Source organism: Thermobia domestica, chromosome 14 (assembly GCF_964235325.1).
Source record: "Thermobia domestica chromosome 14, izTheDome1.hap1.1, whole genome shotgun sequence".
Taxonomy (NCBI): domain Eukaryota; kingdom Metazoa; phylum Arthropoda; class Insecta; order Zygentoma; family Lepismatidae; genus Thermobia; species Thermobia domestica.
Window position 1 is genome coordinate 11759918 of NC_137467.1, and position 18192 is coordinate 11778109.

At 37.5% G+C, this 18192-nt stretch overlaps 1 protein-coding gene across 1 annotated transcript in view; it reads left to right on the plus strand.

Annotated features, from left to right (window-relative positions):
* Nucleotides 1–18192, plus strand: part of clos (closca) — a 208931-nt gene that overhangs the window by 91478 nt on the left and 99261 nt on the right. Inside the window, exons 8-11 of the mRNA XM_081737704.1 lie at nucleotides 951–1069; nucleotides 7713–7884; nucleotides 12814–13073; nucleotides 14384–14534. Coding sequence (XP_081593830.1) covers nucleotides 951–1069; nucleotides 7713–7884; nucleotides 12814–13073; nucleotides 14384–14534 — 702 coding nt within the window. The remainder of the gene's footprint in view (nucleotides 1–950; nucleotides 1070–7712; nucleotides 7885–12813; nucleotides 13074–14383; nucleotides 14535–18192) is intronic.

Consider the following 18192-nt stretch of genomic DNA (forward strand, 5'->3'; position numbering starts at 1 on the left):
ATTGTCACCAAATACAAATTCTCGACGCGGTATTGTTTCAGTGTACACAACACGAGCGGTAGCATCTCAACCACTACGTGCAGGCAACTGAGCGAGGCCTTGATTTGAAGGTGAAGGTCCCCACTGCCACCTAGCGCCGCTTATCCATGCCCTCGACGGATTCTCGCGCCGCGCTGCGGACAATTCAGAATCTTTCAGAATGTATCTTGTAAGTATTAGCATGAGTACACTTTTTCAGTAAATTAAAGAAAATTCTTTTTTAGGCTAAAGAAGACAGTGTAGTCGGCATCTTCCATATTTTATGTCCGGGATTTCTTGTCCTACATTGTGCGTCAACTGGACAGTAGAACATATAATGGGGCAGTTATTACCTCTACAATGTACTTTTCTTACTACCTCATCATTGTCAATACTAATATAATAGTTGTAGTTCTCTCATCATTTCCAGTGTTCTAGCTGTGAAGAGTTCAGTACTGGAATCATTGACGAACATATATAATTTTGTTGAATAATTTAACAATACTAATCGGATTTTTATTAATATTACCTAATAAATTTTTCTTTTTTTCTTTTTTTTTTTTTTAAGTGAAAATTAAATTTTGTGCTTACTCTATCATTCACGGATCCTTTATGTAGTTCTGCTTTAATTCACAATAGTGATCGCGCGGTGGCTCAGTGGTAGAGCGTTCACCTCCGGTGCTTGGGGTCCCTGGTTCGATCCCAGCTTGCGCCGTGTGAACTTTGTGGTGGACAAACACCGTGCTCGTGGGTTTTCTTGGGGTTTTCCAGTTTCCTCCCACTTTCTTCATTCCACCATTTCATTCATCTCTCATCATCACAGTCTCCTTTAGCCTAATCGGCATAACCGTGGGACGTAAAACTTAAAGATTTCATTTCATTTCATTTTTTCACAATAGTGATATTTTAAACATGTACTTCTTCTATTTTAGGACCATTTGGCAAGAAAATATATGAAACAAATTCTATTATATACAAATATGCTGACGACTATTTTGTGCCTTTTCAAAGTATTCAAGTTCATTCTGCTTGTAGTTTGCTGCCAGTAATGGTAAGTTTTATTTATTTATTTATTTATTTATTTATTTATTTAAAAGTCAGCTGTGATACATTTGTTGCGGCTCCAGTGTTACCCTTGACGAACGAGCCCGCTAAAAATAGTCACAAAATAATTTCAATTTTAAATTAAATAATCTTTATTTAGAACACTTATTTGTAGGGGTAATTATTATTATTTATGTGATATGATTCAGTGATGGTCTTTCGTTTCTGCTGTGATAAATATTAGCGTTCCTTTTTAAGAACATCACAGTTTATGCTATGATTTTTTTTTAAATACAAATTGAAGTTAAATGCGTAGATCTCCGATAACAACAATTCATGAAGAATGTAAAGTTGGAATGACTATCGATAATGAATTGTCATGGCAAGAAAAAATAAGCCCAAGCTATGTACACTCATGTCCAAAATGATTGTCGCATATCTATAACTGTCTTCTTGTAAGAATATAATTTGATAATGAATAATTGGGAAATGTATATTTGTGGTAAATTTCATAGGAATGGAATTATAAATACGAAAATTGGAATGAGTAAAACAAAATGATCTAAATGGACAAGAAAGTTTTATTTTCGTTTTATTGTTCTTATTTACTGCTCTTTTGGCATGAAATTTGCCACATACGTGTCTTTGCCGATTATACACAGACTAACATTATAAGAAATACTGGGGGAATTCGTTATCAAATTATATTCCTACATCAACACATTTATAGACATGCGACAATAATTTTGGACATGAGTGTACATAATGCGGCATATTTACAGTCCTTAATTTACGTTCTGTTATATCTGTTCTTATTTAAACAACTTACATAGTACACCGGCTATAAGAAACCGTTTGCAGCTCTAAATATGATGATAGAGTTCTCATACTTACGTAGATACTTGAATTACACGAGACTAGTTAATATCACTGTATGGTATTCCGGGCTGTAATTGAAGATGATTAACAAGGCTGATCGGAATTGTCACTTCACCTAAAGCAACATACATACATGTAATATAAAAGAGGTTAATATAGTAGGTTCAGAAAAAAAGGGAGATTAAAGAATAATTCTGTATTCATAAATATAAATGGGCTTTAACTCTGGATTCTGGAAACATTGATAAAGTCTACCTACCTACCTTTGATGTGAATTTCGGTTCTGACAGCAGTGACGTAGCATAGACACCACACTTCTTCCAACTCAACTCTTTCTTGCTACCACTATGCTCTGCTCGTTCTTTTCAAGGAGCTCCTTCGTGGCTAAGCGGTTAGCGTACGCGCCTTTGGCGTGGGAGACCCGGGTTCGATTCCCGGCGGGAGCTCATGTGGTTCGGATTCCATGTAAATCAGTAGGTCCACGTCTCATATAGCCTCGCTGCTGAACGGGACGCTAAACTAAAATCAATCAATCAATCAATCGTTCTTTTCAATATCCATTTTTTAGTACGTTCATTTGGTGGTATGTATACCTGTTCCCATACCATACTTCTTTTATCCACTTTCATCCTTGTTATCTTACCGCTGAAGACAGAACTAGCTTGTTGTTCCGATGCGTCAGGAGAATATTAAGTTGTACCCACGAGAGAATATATTGCTAAGTAACCATTTTTTTTTTTTTTTGTTAATTTGAATCATCCTCTCATGCGCCTACATAATTTCAAATAATATTGATACACGGTGATTAGTAGACAGTTTAAATAGAAATTTTATTTTCTTAATTAAATATCAAATATTTCCCTGTTATACACCGATAAAGAAAACTCATATTTGACTAAAGGAGATTGGATTATTTTTTTCTCACTGCCTGTGTTCTTTAGTTAAAGTATAGAAAAGCAGCTACAAATCGTATATCAAATAATAATTATATAGTATTCATAATTATACATAATATATTGAGAAAGCATTTGATTTTCTATTCACTTCTTTTCGCACAATTTATGGACAGAAGTAATATGCATGGCACATTATTAAAGCTATCTTTCTGACAGATGTATCATCATTCTGGTAATATATTAATTTTCTTTCCATAAAATCTGGTGTTCCACAAGGAGATGTCCTTGGTTCCTTTTTTCCCTATCTGGAACTATACAAATAAATTAAATAAAATATTTTCGTCAACTTATTGTACAAAGTACTACATGTATATAATTAATATGTAATCAGTTGCAAAGCGTGTTATGTAGACTGTAAAAATCACGCGCGTTAATTTTCTTCATAACTGTCATGAGTTAACAGAATTATTTTGAGTATTGTATATATTTTAAATATTGCCGAGTTATAAAGGTAACTAAGAAAGTTCTGTCGCTTTTTTCACCACCTTCCAACGATGTCACCTAACACGTAGCTGGAAGATCAAAAATAGTTCCCATCAGCATTAATGACCTTTTGCCAACGGTATGGAAGACCATGGATTTCATCGCGATAGAACTTGGTGTGCCATGAAGCGAAGAAGGTATCAAGTGTATTTTGCACCTCTATTAGAAATTTGAACTGGCGTCCTCTAAGGTAATTCTCCAAGGAGCGGAACAGGTGATAATAGGTAGCAGTTCCCGATGCACGATGCTGCGAGCAGTCCACCACACACACTGGAGGACCTTCTTTTGGTTCAGTGCTGGTTTCGGCTGTTTTGGAATCGGTTCATGGGATGCTAACCCATGATGCCGCCGTGGAGCTTCGTACAGGACCCACTTTTCATCACATGTCAACACCCTGTCCAGAAATGGTTCCTTCCTGAGACGAGACAGCAGAGAAACACAGGTGTCTCCTCGCGTTGCCTTCTGGCCCGGAGTCAAATCATGTGGGACCCATCTATCAAACTTTTAGTGCTTCCCCAAGTTGATGGAGGTGCTGCCGAATGATTTCTCCACTCACATTGAATTGTAGTCCCAGTTCCTCACATGTCTGGCCACTGTTCGCCTCAGTTGCTGCCTGAAAATCTTCATTTTATACGTGTGTTGGTCTTCCGGCACGTGGTGCGTCTTGGAGTGTTTCGTCACCGCTGCACTGTCCGCGTAGTCACGATACCCTCTCTAAAGGCCTGGCATATCTTGCGTCTCGCTGCAGTGGCGTTTGACCCCAGTTTGAACTCGTACAGCATACACGCCCTTATGACGCTCTGTGGAGATCCCATGTTCACTCTGTCCTTACGAAAGTTCACGGTGTAACTGAACTTCCACAATCAGGTAGTATGTTGGATATACCCACACCAACAACTGACCTTCGCCTTATCTCCATTCGTATTCAACTCATGATGTGATGACCAATTGAACAGACCTCCACAAAAAGCGATAGAACTTTCTTGGTTACCTTTATATACCATTTTGCACAAACGTACATGTAATATAGTCTAGAGAATGATTTTATAAATCAAGTCGTACTTAATTCAGCAACCCATTATCTCTTTGTAATTGGGGTGCGAGTGGTCTCAGGTTAAATTCCCGGTGGGGACACTCGATCGAAAAAGTGTAACAACTTTAAAAGCCAGCCATCCTGAGTCAGTTTCTTTTTCTGGTTTTTCCTCATTCACACCAGCCAAATGTCAGGATGATACCTAACATACAGGTCCCAGGCCGCTTTCTTCTTTCTTGGGCATAGTGTGCTCACCGAGGAACGTCATCCCTCATGCATGATGGTCTTAAAGCCATAGATAGCAGTAGTACCCAGAAATAAATAAATAAATATATAATATAATATAATATAATATAAAGGGGCATTCAAATGAAACCCGGTCACTAGTGTAAAGTAACAGTAACGATTGTATTAACCCAAAAATGTAGTTATACACTGTACACATGCTCACACATGTAGTGATACACAGTACACATACTCAAAAGTAGTCGCCAAAACTGTTGGCACATTTATCCCATTGCGACACTAGCCGGTCGATTCCATCCTTGAAGAAGCTAGGCCTGTATCCAGTCACACACTTCGTCGTCCGTTGCGAATCCATACCCACGAATAGCTTGTTTTAGAGGTAAACACATGAAAATCAGACGGTGAAACGTCGGGACTGTACGGTGGATGTTCCAGCGTTTCCCACCGAAACTGCTGCAATGTCGTCTTCACTACATTGGCCGTGTGTGGGCGGGCGTTATCATGCAGGAGGATAACGCCATTAGACAACATGCCTGGGCGTTTCGACTTGATGGTTCGTCTAAGGTTCTGTAAAGTGGGTTGATAACGCTGGGTATTGATGGTGGTACCCCGTTCCAGGAACTCGACAAGCAGTGGGCCCTTGTGGTCAAAAAAGGACACTATGACCTTACCAGAACTGGTGTACGCGGCCTTTGATTTCTTTGGAGGTGGTGAAGTCGCATGTTTCCACTGCTTGCTCTGACGCTTGCTTTCCGGTTCAAAATGGTGACACCATGTTTCGTCCCCTGTGACAATACGCGACAGAAAGCCGTATTCCTCATAATAACGTTGCAGATAACTCAGACAGCGCCATTCGAGTATTGCGCTGTTCGGCGGGCAGTTGGTGGGAAACCCACTGCGCACAATTTTTTCGAAAGTTTGTGTTGATGCATTATGATGTGGGCGGTGCCCACACTAATACCCAGTAACCGATGGATGTCGTCTACGGTGATTCTGCGGTTGCCCAATACTTCACTTCTGCAATCATATACGGTGTGATGACTGTTCAGGACGAGCGTCGTCTTCCAGTGACTCGCGCTCTTCAAGGAATCTTTTGTGCCATTCAACAACACTTGCACGACTCAGACTGTACTCACCATACACAGCCTTCATCCGTCGATACATTTCACGGCCTCCAACTCCCTCCGCCGCCAAAAATCGAATCACTCCTCGTTGTTCCTGCTTACTCGCCTGCATGTTCGGTAGTGGACGATAACTTGTGTGATCACCTTCTCTTCGGCGTGAAACCACACTGGCTCTATGTAACGTCAAACGGTGCGCACGCGTCAGTCTCTCTACCAATCGATGGCGCCACCATACCCGCAGTTACGTAGTGATACCTTACATGTAAGGCAAAGTTAGACGCATTGACCAGGTTTCATTTGAATGTTCCTCATATATATATATAATATAATATAATATAATATAATATAATATAATATAATATAATATAATATAATATAATATAATATAATATAATTGGGTGTCCCAATTCAAATCGCACAACTAGCCTTTTTTTTTTTTTTTTTTTTACCTCACCAGTGTGTCAGGGTGGTATGTTGGAAGCCCTGGCCAACCTCCGTCGAAAATTCCTCTTCTGTTATTTAGTTTCAATGTGAAATGGATTTGGGCCAATGTTTTCTAAATTTTGTACCAAGCAAATTCGAATCTTTTTAAACTTTTATTTATTTATTTATTTATTTATTTATTTATTTTGCGTTCAAGAGACCACAGTATTGTACATTTGTACATGCGGTATAGAACATGTCAAATTCTATTATTGTCTATATAATAAACTACTACTATACTACCTTATACATCACATTAGTCTTACAACTTTAACTGTAGTTAATCTATATTAACGAAGATAGTTGAATCTTAATCTTGGTTTGTGATCACATCAGGCCGAATGGTTAAACCGGTTGACGTGGGTTTTTAAATATGCTTAATACCTTCCTCGAACTGGATTTTCAAAATGTCAATTTTATTAAAATTTGTATAATAAGGGAGGTGGCGGGAGTTAAAAATTCAGATGATGCTTTTTTCCTTAAGAAAACAAACTCAATCATGTTTATCACAATATTGCGAGCGGTGATGATATCAATGTGAGAAAGCAAAAAGGCTATTACTCACCGCAAAAAATATGTAGAATTTTCTTCTCCATGCAACAGATGGCGCTTTCGGGAGATGCTACTTCCTTCTTCAGCCTGTAGTAGACTCCAAAAAGGATAAAAAACATGAAGGAAGGGTAAAATGTTTTTTATCCTTTTTGGAGTCTACTACAGACTGAAGAAAGAAGTAGCATCTTCCGAAAGCGCTACCTATTGCATGTAGAAGAAAATTCTGCTACATACTTTTTGCGGTGAGTAGTAGCCTTTTTGTTTTTCCTCATTCAATCATGTTTATTTAAAGAATCAAGCTTTACAAGAAAATATCAGTGTTGAAAAAGGTTTCAGCGCAAACCATTGACAAGAAAAAATGTCACGGGATACATACGTAGGTTTAACTTTTTTTATGTATTTAACTTGAATAAGTTACAAAGCAAATAGTCCTTCTTTTGCGGGAACATGTGAGGTCAGTGCTGAAAAGAGACGTTACGCTCCATCCAATCTACGTGCGAGAGAGGTCAGTGCTGAAAAAGGACGTTACACCCCATTCAATCAACATGCGGGTGAGTTCAGTGCTGAAAAGACGTTACGCTCCATCCAATCTACGTGCGAGGAGGTCAGTGCTCAAAAGGGACGTTACACCCCATTCAATCAACATGCGAGTGAGGTCAGTGCTGAAAAGAGACGTTACACCCCATTCAATCAATCAACATGCGGGTGGGATCTCACATTAAACTGAAATTTCTAAATTTCATAACCTTAGTTTTCAAAAGTAACGTTAATTTACAATTAAATTAATCTTACAACGCAGAATAACTGTCATTTTAAAAGATTATTGTATTCAACTTAAATGTAGAAGATACCAAGTGATGTTATTAACCTCAGAAATCTAAATATTCTTTGTAGGGAGAGAAAGGTGAATTTGTTCTGTTTGTGGCGAGTGCTTACAGTGGAGTTAAAATGTTCCAATATGACGGTTGGCGATTTGTAGACAGAGGCATGCATTATGCACGTGGAGTTTTTGGTGAGGGCATAACTTCCATGAGAACTTTCACATATGCAGGTGAATTAATGTTAGGTAAGTACTTTTATGAAATTAAGACTTAATAGAGTTTAAATAAATTTAAAACGCAGTTCGTACTATACACACTGATTGTGTTTAATTGTTTTATCAGAGAAATGTTAGATTGCAGTTTGTCAAAATTGTAACTGTGGGTAGGGTTGCCAATTTTTGAAAATGGAAATGCTAAACATTCTCCTGGAGTATGTATACTTTTAAGTTTGTGGCAACATCGCCTCATTAAAAATGTGAACGACCTGAAAACTGTTACTTCACATAAAATTGAGCGACTTGAAGTTCGAATTTAATAACTTTAGTTACTTGTGAAGCATTTATTAACACGTTAGCTGCCAAGGGTGAATTTTGTTGTTCACCGGTAGAGTGCCAAGCGTACTTACTTACATTATTCTTGTTTTGTTCATATTTTTTAAACATAATATTAATATTGAAACATAATCTAAGGCAAAGTATTGAATCCGCGTGCATAAAAGTTGGGGGTCCGATCAGACCTACGTGTGTATATTTTGTTTATGGGCAAGGGGATAAATTACAGTTGAACTGGCAACTCTGTTAGGAAGTTATTTGTTTATTACTACATGTGCAGAAGTGAGAAGTGTGGATATATTCATCTTGCTTTTAGTGCTAATAAGTAATATCTTTGTGCAATGAAAAACGAAGAAATATGCGCAGAACTCGATCTCATTAGTAATAGCAGTGTAGTGATCTAGACTTTTCTGAAAATTCAGCAAATGACAGGGACACTGATATCTTGTGAAAATAAATTAGAATAAATATTGAATCCATTGTTAAACTTTTTAACATGTCATTGAAAGAGCAACACATAGGTCCGATCGGGTCTACAAAAGCAGCAAATGCTTGTTACTTGGTATTTAGCGCCTCTAGCTGCGTTAATAATCAATATCAAAGACCGAAACCTACATGTGTAATAAAAAACACTACATTTCATTAACAGTAGAGACAGGATTTTACAATACAAGTATTCTAACGTCAATTCGACGAATTAGAAATTGTGGGTCCGATCGGACCTACAAGAACATTTTCTTAGATCACGCCAGTAGGTCCGATCGGACTCACATGGCAGCTAACGTGTTAAACTTAGTTATTCCAGTTTTGGTTGAGTCGACACGTAATTTTTGTAGTCTACCGTAAATAATATATCGTATTTAAAACAGAAAAGCATATATAATTGGCAGTATAAATGGGGCATGCACGAAGTATAGTCGAAAAATGTCTTTCAACTTCGCTTGGGCTGATGATGACTACATACTTAACATAATGCCTATTAACATAACATAATATATGTAGGCATTAACATAATGCCTACATACTTTCAGTGGATCTGGATGTAATATTCAACTGATAGATGTAGCTGAGGATAAAAGCAGTGCTAGCTGCGCTCTTGAAAATGTACTTTTGTTGACCTTTAGCAGTTTTGATAAGTTCAATAAATTTTCCTGCCTTCAACTCTTTAGTAGCAAATTCCGCGCACGAAAAATCGATATCAAAGCGAATTATAAGTTCTGTTTTAACTATGTTCATCAACAAACTATTCCTTTCGTCATCATAAAATAATCTGAATGGATAGAAAAACAGGACTAGTAAGAGAGAAAATTTCCTGACATTTAACGTCCGGTTTTGAGGTCGTACTGGACACCGGAGAAGGCCAAAAACTGAACTGTCCGGTAAAATACCGGACGGTTCGCAGCCCTAGATGCGGGTCTTGGCAAGTTTCCGGTTTATAGCGTATTTTCAGGAAGCTTGAACTAGTTATAATAAATTTAAGTCCCTATCACTGCGAAAGTAAAATACCGCTAATTTTACAGTAATTATGTGATATCTTCAAATAGATAAAAGATAATCGAAAAGTGGATCAAGACCTCCCTAGACGATGTTATTTTGCATGAGGTACCGTTATCACGAGTCCCCTAGTAGCTTTCTGTTTGCAGTTTTTTAGAAACGCGAAAATAAATGCCGATTTTCTAAATGGCTGGAAATCAAAAGCAGATAAATGAGTCGTAATAACGGTATCTCACGCAAAATAATATTGTCTAGGGAGATCTTGTTCCACTTTTCAATTATCTTTTATTTATTTGAAGATATCACATAATTACTGTAAAATTAGCGGTACTTGAATTTCGGAGTGATGAGGCCTCTTAAGCCGTCGTTTCCCTTATATAGAACTTTGGTTATTCTGAAATTTTATTGAATAAAGAAAGCAACATGATTTGTACTTCCTAATATTTTTAATACTTTTTTTTTTCTACATACTGCGGTCATCTATGCGTATCTGTTTAGCATAAAACGGAACGTATGCGAGAGTAGTTGTAGTCATAGCAGTAACCATAGCGTAATCAAATCAGTTGCATAACTTGAAAAAATCAAGAGTAAAACAGCATGGAAATGAAAACAAATTTCAGAGAACAAAATCTAGCTTCTTACGGGAAGTAGTAACTTTAAGAGTTGACATGTAACAGCAAGTTAGGGCTGTTCAAATTCATTTTGCGGCTTCCACTGCAGGTTTTTACAGTAGGTAAGGGCCTATCCCGTTTGTCATAAGGGCCATACTGTGTCACGTGATGAGGTCAAAAGTCACGTTGTGTGCTAAATCAAATCTGGAGATTCCAAATCCAGATGTGAAATATTTCAAGCACGTAACCTCCGCTTGGGGCGCCCTGGGTAATTCGAAGAAAATGCATATACTTTATCATTATTATTGATTTTACTCAAACAATTTGACTTTTGACAATGCTCTCTTCATATTTACCTTACATCCTAAACATTGTTTTTAAGCTCTTCATTTTTTATTTATTTATTTTATTTTATTTATTTTTTTTACAGAAAGATAAACAGTAAATTCTGAACAGTTAGTTTTAAAAGAAAAACTTCTTCTAATAATTTTCCAGGAGGTAATGTACCTAAAATGGAAGCCACATTTCCTCGCTGAACTGCTATGCTGATATTTGTATCAGAAAAGTAGTAGCCTGCTTGTCACCAGTAAGGTGTGCAATACGTTGGCCTACTTCTTTGATGAAATTGAGCCCCTCGAGGCCCCAAATGCCGCTCGATTCAATGGCTACGGGCACGAACATGTATCTGTCGAGCAGATCTTTATATTTTCTTCTTTTCTCGCATTCTCTGCGGGCTGCAATAGCTCCTTCTCGAGATGAAGAAAGAGTGAGATTAGATGACGCGAAAGTGTCAGAGCAGGTGAAATCCCAGAGAAGAATCCTTCCCCTCTTCCATGGTACCAGCGTCATGCCATCTGGTCTTTTGCCATCAGATCTGTTACACCCCACAGGTTCACGAACAGATGGAACTTCCGCCGATGTGAGTGCTCTCCAGATAATGTCATTCACGTTCGAATGCCTCACATGTCTTCCGGAGCTACTTATACAAGACAGATCGTGTAGACCATTCTGCTTGACTGATGCATCACAGTTAGAGCAGTTGTGTGATTCACAGATGCCTACTCCTAGGCGAAGTGCAACTGCAATACGAAAACTTTCGTTTGGAAGGTGCAGTCCTAGGGGGTGTGAAGGTAATGCCTGTAGCCAAGCACCTGAAATTGGTGAGGAGGAGGCGAGAAGTCTAGCCTTATCCTCTTGACTGTCTGCTTCTTGTAATAACACTGATTGATATAATTTGATGATTGGCTTGTCCCAAATTGATTGCGAACTTCTACCCGTTATTTCAGGAGGGCTTAAACCAACTAGGTTAGACCAGTCAGATATGCAGTCTTGGACATCGGATTCTATGTGAGGCTCATTCAGTTGGTTGAGGAGTATCTCAATGGTATGCCGGGAGCCATAAAACGACGCTAAAAATGAAGGATACGCCAAATCGACAACCCAACGAATACCGAGACCTCCAGAATCAACTGGAAGGGAGGCCTGTATCCATGCGTTGCTATTTAGGATACAGTTGAGTAACGATTCCAGTCCACATTTCAGAACGGTGTCAAAGTTCTCTAGTAAATCAATTTCACGCCAAGAAGTAGAACAGCGTAAAAAATAGATTATTCTTGGTATGGAGAACGACGCACGAAGGAGATAAAAAGCTGAATGTGCGGAGACTAAGGCCAGACGTGACAAGAAAAAAATCTAACTTTTTAGTTTTCTCGACTAACAAATTACGTATTGCCTCAGGTGAAAGGGCTGCACCAAGTAGAAAAGCTGACGAGGTTGTGATAAGTTGTATTCCCGGTGCTGAATTTTTAAATTGTGAATATAACACTTCCATTTGATCTTGCGAAATTCCTAAAAATTCTACTTCACACTCTCTTCATTATGTCTTTGCAATAAGATTTCAATTAGTCATCTCCTTATTGTAGTTTTTGCGTCATGTGGATGACTTGTGGATGATCTCTGCAGATATGTGGATGACGACCTGTTTTTCATTGATTTTCCATTGACTTTAATGTTCATGTTTCGTTTTTTTTTTTTTTTTTTTGTTTGTTTGTTTGTTTGTTTACTATGTTCCATCCATTTTAGGATAATTTCTGTTTTGAATGTAGAATCTACATAGTATGTTCTATATTTAAGCTGAATTTCAGCCATCTTTTGGTTTCATTGATTTTCCATTGACATTAATGTTAATATTTCGTGTTCTTTTCTTCTTTTTTTTGACTATGTTCTATCCATTGTAGAACAATTTGCTTTTTGAATATAAAATCTAAATAGTCTCTTCTACATTTAAGCTGAATTTTAGCCGTTTCCCCCAAAGTGTGTTCATCAAACCGTTGTTTCTTTTGTAGTTGTTGACCGTAAATTCTACGATTACAATATTGACTTTTAACATAATTACTCATAATACTGATCTTGAAACGTCTTGTATTAATTAAGATTTTAGAAAAATGTAATTTTCTTAATTAAAGACTTTACAGAATGTCTTTAATTTGTACACTATGCCTTTCTTTTCTTTTTTAAGCTGTTGCCAACAGAGAGAGACATGAAAAGGAAGTGAATATATTCAGTTTAAAGTTCCAGCACCGCAACGACCTAATGCGGCTACACAAAGAACTGGAAGACTGGTGTGTCAAGAGGCATGCTGAACTCGAATCAAGGAATGTGATGGATTTGAAAAACAGAATGGAGGCTGCTCCCAAGTTAGACGACCCTAGTATTCTTATGAATGGGAATCTGTATTTTGAACACGATGTCAACATTGGAACATTGGAAACCAAAAGTGTAAGTCTCACATTTTTTAATTATTCTCATATAGCGTAGTTTGCTGGCTGTGGGTTATAAAACTTTAATCTGTAAGTTACTGCAAAAATACTTTTCACAGTAAACTGAAAAGAAAGTTACTATTTAACGTATTTAGAATGTTTTGTTGTATTTCTTGTCCTTGATGGGCGCTGTGGCTCAGTGACAGAGCGTTCCCCTCTGGTGTATGGATTCCCCGGTTCGATCCCAGCTCGCACCGAGTTCGTGGCTTTTCTCTGGATTCTACCTTTTCCTCCCACTTTCTTCATTCACCGTTTCACTCTTGAGCTCCTTGGTGGCTAAATGGTTACCGTACGCGCCTTTAGCATCGGAGACCCGCGTTCTATTCCCGGCAGGAGCTAATGTGGTTCGGATTCCTGTCTCCTATAGCCTCACTGCTGGAAGGGACATTAAAATCAACTCATTCATTCATTCTCATCATTAGTGTCCTTTAACCTACATGGCATAATCGTGGAACGTAAACTGATTTTTTTTTTATTTATTTTATTTTATTTTTTTTACTATTTCTTGTTCTTATTTATCCTTGTCCCTCGGCGATCACATTACTCGGAAAACTTGGAAGGAAATGAGGAAGATTGGAAGCAGCCTGGGGCCATTGTTAGGTACCATCCTGGCGTTTGCTTGGTGTAAATAACAAAAACCCCTGAAAACTTAACTCAGAATGGCTAGCCTAAGAAAGCTTTTACATTATTTCAACCGAGTGTTGCCACTGGGAATGAAACCAGGAATCACACTGGTTACAGGAGGGAGCATTGCAAAAAAAATCGGAGTGTCCGAGTGGGAAGAGCTGCAGTACACCACATAATATTATCCTAGATTCAAGAGTAATTTCGATCCGTAGATGGTTTAGTAGGAATATAACGTTAGTTGTTGGGTTCCTAATTACATAGACTTACATTCATCCTAACTATATATAAAACTACATGAAATTACATAAAATAACGGGTACTTCTGGTTGACATGAAAAGTTGAAATTTGGCATGATTGTAACCTTCCGAGAGTAACCACAGGAAAATTGTTAAAAGGGAATATTTTTAATTTTTGAGAGGGCTAAAGGGAGGTTGAAGAAAGTACCCATGTTATTTAAATGACTTTTTTTTTAACCTATGTTCTCATATTTTAGGTACTTGGAATTGGAATAAAAACTTAAAATTTGGTATGCTTGTACATTTTCGTTAGCGTTACCTAAGATGTTTTTCTCATTCAACTTTTTTTTATTTCTAATTTTTTTCTACATTTGTTTCATAATCTTATTCTTGTTTAATTGAAAGTTTGGAACATCTCAAGGCATCCTGGATTCCGATCTAATTGAAAGTCTCAATGCTATTAATGAAGAAGTGACTCAAATACAACAAAATGTCGAAAGAAATATGGAGCTTCTAAATACGGCTATGAAGAAGAATGGAACTAATATTGTACAAGGTAATGTGCTAGTTTGGGGTTTTTCATATTTATCGTGTTGATAAAAGATTAAATTGCAGTAATGATGAAATTGTTGAATATTTATTTAGTCTGTTTGATAATCAACGAATTAATTTTATGAATATATATAAAAGAGAGAGACAAATTTGAATGAGTGGGCGCCAAGAAATTTAGAAATTCATCTGATGCGACCAATAAAGTTCCCAGTCATGTTAATAAAAGGTTTTCAAGTCTTAATTGTTATTTCTTTTGAGTGCTTCATATTCGTTTTGGTAAAAACAAACATTTGAATTTTCAGACAACAAAAGACTAATTTTGGCAAAGCTTTGAAGGTACACTCATGTCCAAAATTATTGTCGCATATCTATAACTGTCTTCTTGTGAGAATATAATTTGATAATGATTTTGCAGGGTACTTTTAATACAATGTGTATAAATCGGGAAATGTATGTTTGTGGTAAATTTCGTAGGGAAAGAATTATAAATACGAAAATTATAATGAGTAAAATAAAATGCTGCTAAATGGACAAGAAAATTTTGTTCTCGTTTTATTGTTCTTATTTACTGCTCTCTTGACATGAAATTTGCCACATATGACTTTACCGATTATACACATTAGAAAAATACCGGGCGAATTCGTTATCAAATTATATTCCTACAACAATATATTTATGGGCATGCGACAGTAATTTTGGACATGAATGTACACGGACTAAATCTCACTAACAAAAATACATTATTGTATATTCTGTCATTGTTTTCCTGTCATTGTTTGTTGTTTGAACGTGGCGCTACAAAGTATAATAGAAACTGTTCTTAGTTCGAACCAAGGTGATAAAATTGTTTTTTCCTTTATACAACGTAAGAACTCTTGTGTCTATCTTGTATGGTTTGTTTCCTAAGAGAATTGGTTGTTAAAAAATTAGAATAACACCACTGATTTACTCTGTCCGTGTGTATTTATCTGTGAGATAAGAAATCTTAAGAACAACTTGATAAATGACCACCATCAAGGAACCGAGTTCGTTGAGGAAGATGATGTTCAAACAACTTCTGCTTTTTACGTTGATCACTATAGAGCAAGAGGGGCTTGATGGCTCAGTGTTAGAGCGTTACCTCTGATGTGTGGAGTCTCTGGTTCGATCTCTGGCCAAGTAAGTTTGTGGCAGGGGCGGATCCAGGGGGCAATCGCCCCCCCACCAGAAGAGGAAACTTTCTTATTTTATATATATAAATAAAACCGATCCCAAAGTTTGGAGCCCTTAAAAGTAGCATAATGACAATCCAACGCCCTCCCCCCCCCCCCAGAAGTCGGTCCTAGATCCGCCCCTGGTTTGAAGTGGACAAGATCGTGTCCGTCAGTTTTCTCGGGATACTTCAGTTTCCTGCTACATTCTCATTCCACCAATTTTTCCATCATTCACTTGCGTTAATCATGTCTCCGTTAACCTAACAGGCATAATCGTAGGACGTTAAACTAAAAGATTTCATTTCATGTTACTACAGAGCCAAAACTGTAATAGATAGCGAGGAACTTTTTCTTGCAATCGATTAAGCGTCCCAAGAATACATTTCATCTCTTTTTTTTTTCCAACTCTCTACTAAAACTGGAAGTGATAGAAATTCACTACAATTTCCGGTTTCAAAATATATATATATATATCCATACAGTCAAAATTGTAAGAGTTAGTGAGAAGCAGCTTTTTTTTTTTTTTTTTAAATCAATTTAGCATTCGAAGAATAGGTATCTTTTTTTCTCTTAACCCATATTCAAACTAGAAGTTGCCAAAAATCAACCACTTCTGGTTTTTACGTTGATCACCATAGAATAAAATCACGTAATATATAGCGATCAATTAATCGTACCAAGAATATTGTAATATATAGCAGAGAAGCGGTACATGTTTTTTTTTTCTTCCCTCACCTTTTATTATGGACGTTTCTACAAATTTATGTACACTGAGTTACAAATGAGTAATCTATAATAATGATTTTTTTCTCTGAGTCGAACTTTCTGCCCAGAGCAGTGCGGAGATTAATAAGGAACCTCTTGCCCGTAGCAGCGCAGAGGTAGGTTAGTGTCTCCTGCCCAGTGCAACAGTGAGACAGAAAGGAATGTCTTGCCCGTAGCAGCGAAGAGGTGAGTACTATCTCCTGCCCAATGCAGCGCGGAGATCGGATGATAATCTCTTGCCCAAAGCAGCTCAGAGATAAGGTTAGGGAATCTCTCCGGCCCAGAGCAGCTTGGAGAAAAAGATAGGATGCGATCAGCTGGAGACTGATGTCTGCTGCTTCTTGATATACTCTTTTATAGCCAGTTTTGGAGCCGGAGCCTGTGGAGGGGTTGTAGGAGTCCTCTTCGTGAGTCTTCGTGTTCTCGTATTTCTTCGGAGATGGCATCCATCGGCTGATTGGTAATCCTTGTGGAGAAGCACCTGCTGGTGTTTGTAAATATGAGAGAATATTGGAATGTATTCCATCTCCACTCTAACTTCTCTACTAAAACCGGAAGTGATTGATTTCTTCCACTTCCAGTTTTAACGTTGATTATTAATAGGTTGAAAACGGTAATAGGGAGAAACGTTTATCTGCAGTGAGCTAAGCACCCCAAGGCGCGGTGGCTGAGTGGTAGAGCGTTCACTTCCGATGCTTGGGGTCCCTGGTTCGACCCTAGCTCGCGCCGTGTGGACCTTCGTGGTGGACAAACACCGTGCTCGTGGGTTTTCTCGGGTTTCTCCCGTTTCCTCCCATTTTCTTCATTCTTCTCTTCACCGTCTACTTTAGCTAAGCGTGGGACGTAAAACTCAAAAATTTCATTTCATTTGTAAGCGTCCCAGTAATATCTCCACTCTTAGAAACATTCCTACTAATGTTGGAATTTTATTTACTAACATAAAATAATTTTCTATAGAAATGTATATATATATATAATATATATATATATATATATATATATATATATATATATATATATATATATATATATATATATATATATATATATACAGTGAAACTTGCTTAAACCGGAACTTGAATAAGACGGAAATCTGTCTATAGCGGACATTTTTCAAAGTCCCGGAAGCTCTTATGGGAATTCCTTTATAAATATTTTCTGTAAAACGGAATCTTCCGTAACGCGGAAACGGAAAGCAAAAAATAGTCCCAGGGAACCTTTGAAGCTTGCATAAAACGGAATCTCTTTTTCGCAGATTTCCTGGTCTTAAAATAATGCTGGAGTCCACAAGTCTTTGTGTTGGTGGCTCTCCAAAATCTGAGAATCTTCATTTACAGCTGGTGCTTGTTCACGGTTCACTAAATTTGCACCAAGCAAATGCATTTCGAGCATAATGACAGAAAGTTGTCATCAAAAACGGAACTAGAGGGGGAGTGGAGAGAGGGACAAGTACATTTCTTCAGTGTTCTGAGTTTGTGTTCAGTATCGTGTTTTTTCTTCTGTGGTTAAAACAAGTTGTTTTTATAGTGTTTTTATTTTAGCCGTACACACAATGGCTAAAAGACACGTGACTCTCACTTTGGATGAAAAAGTACAAATCATTGAATCCAAGGAAAAGGACAAAATTTCGGTGAAAGAAATCATGTGCCGTTTTAAGTGCGGAAAAACACAAATTTATGATACACTTAAAAACAAGGACAAAAT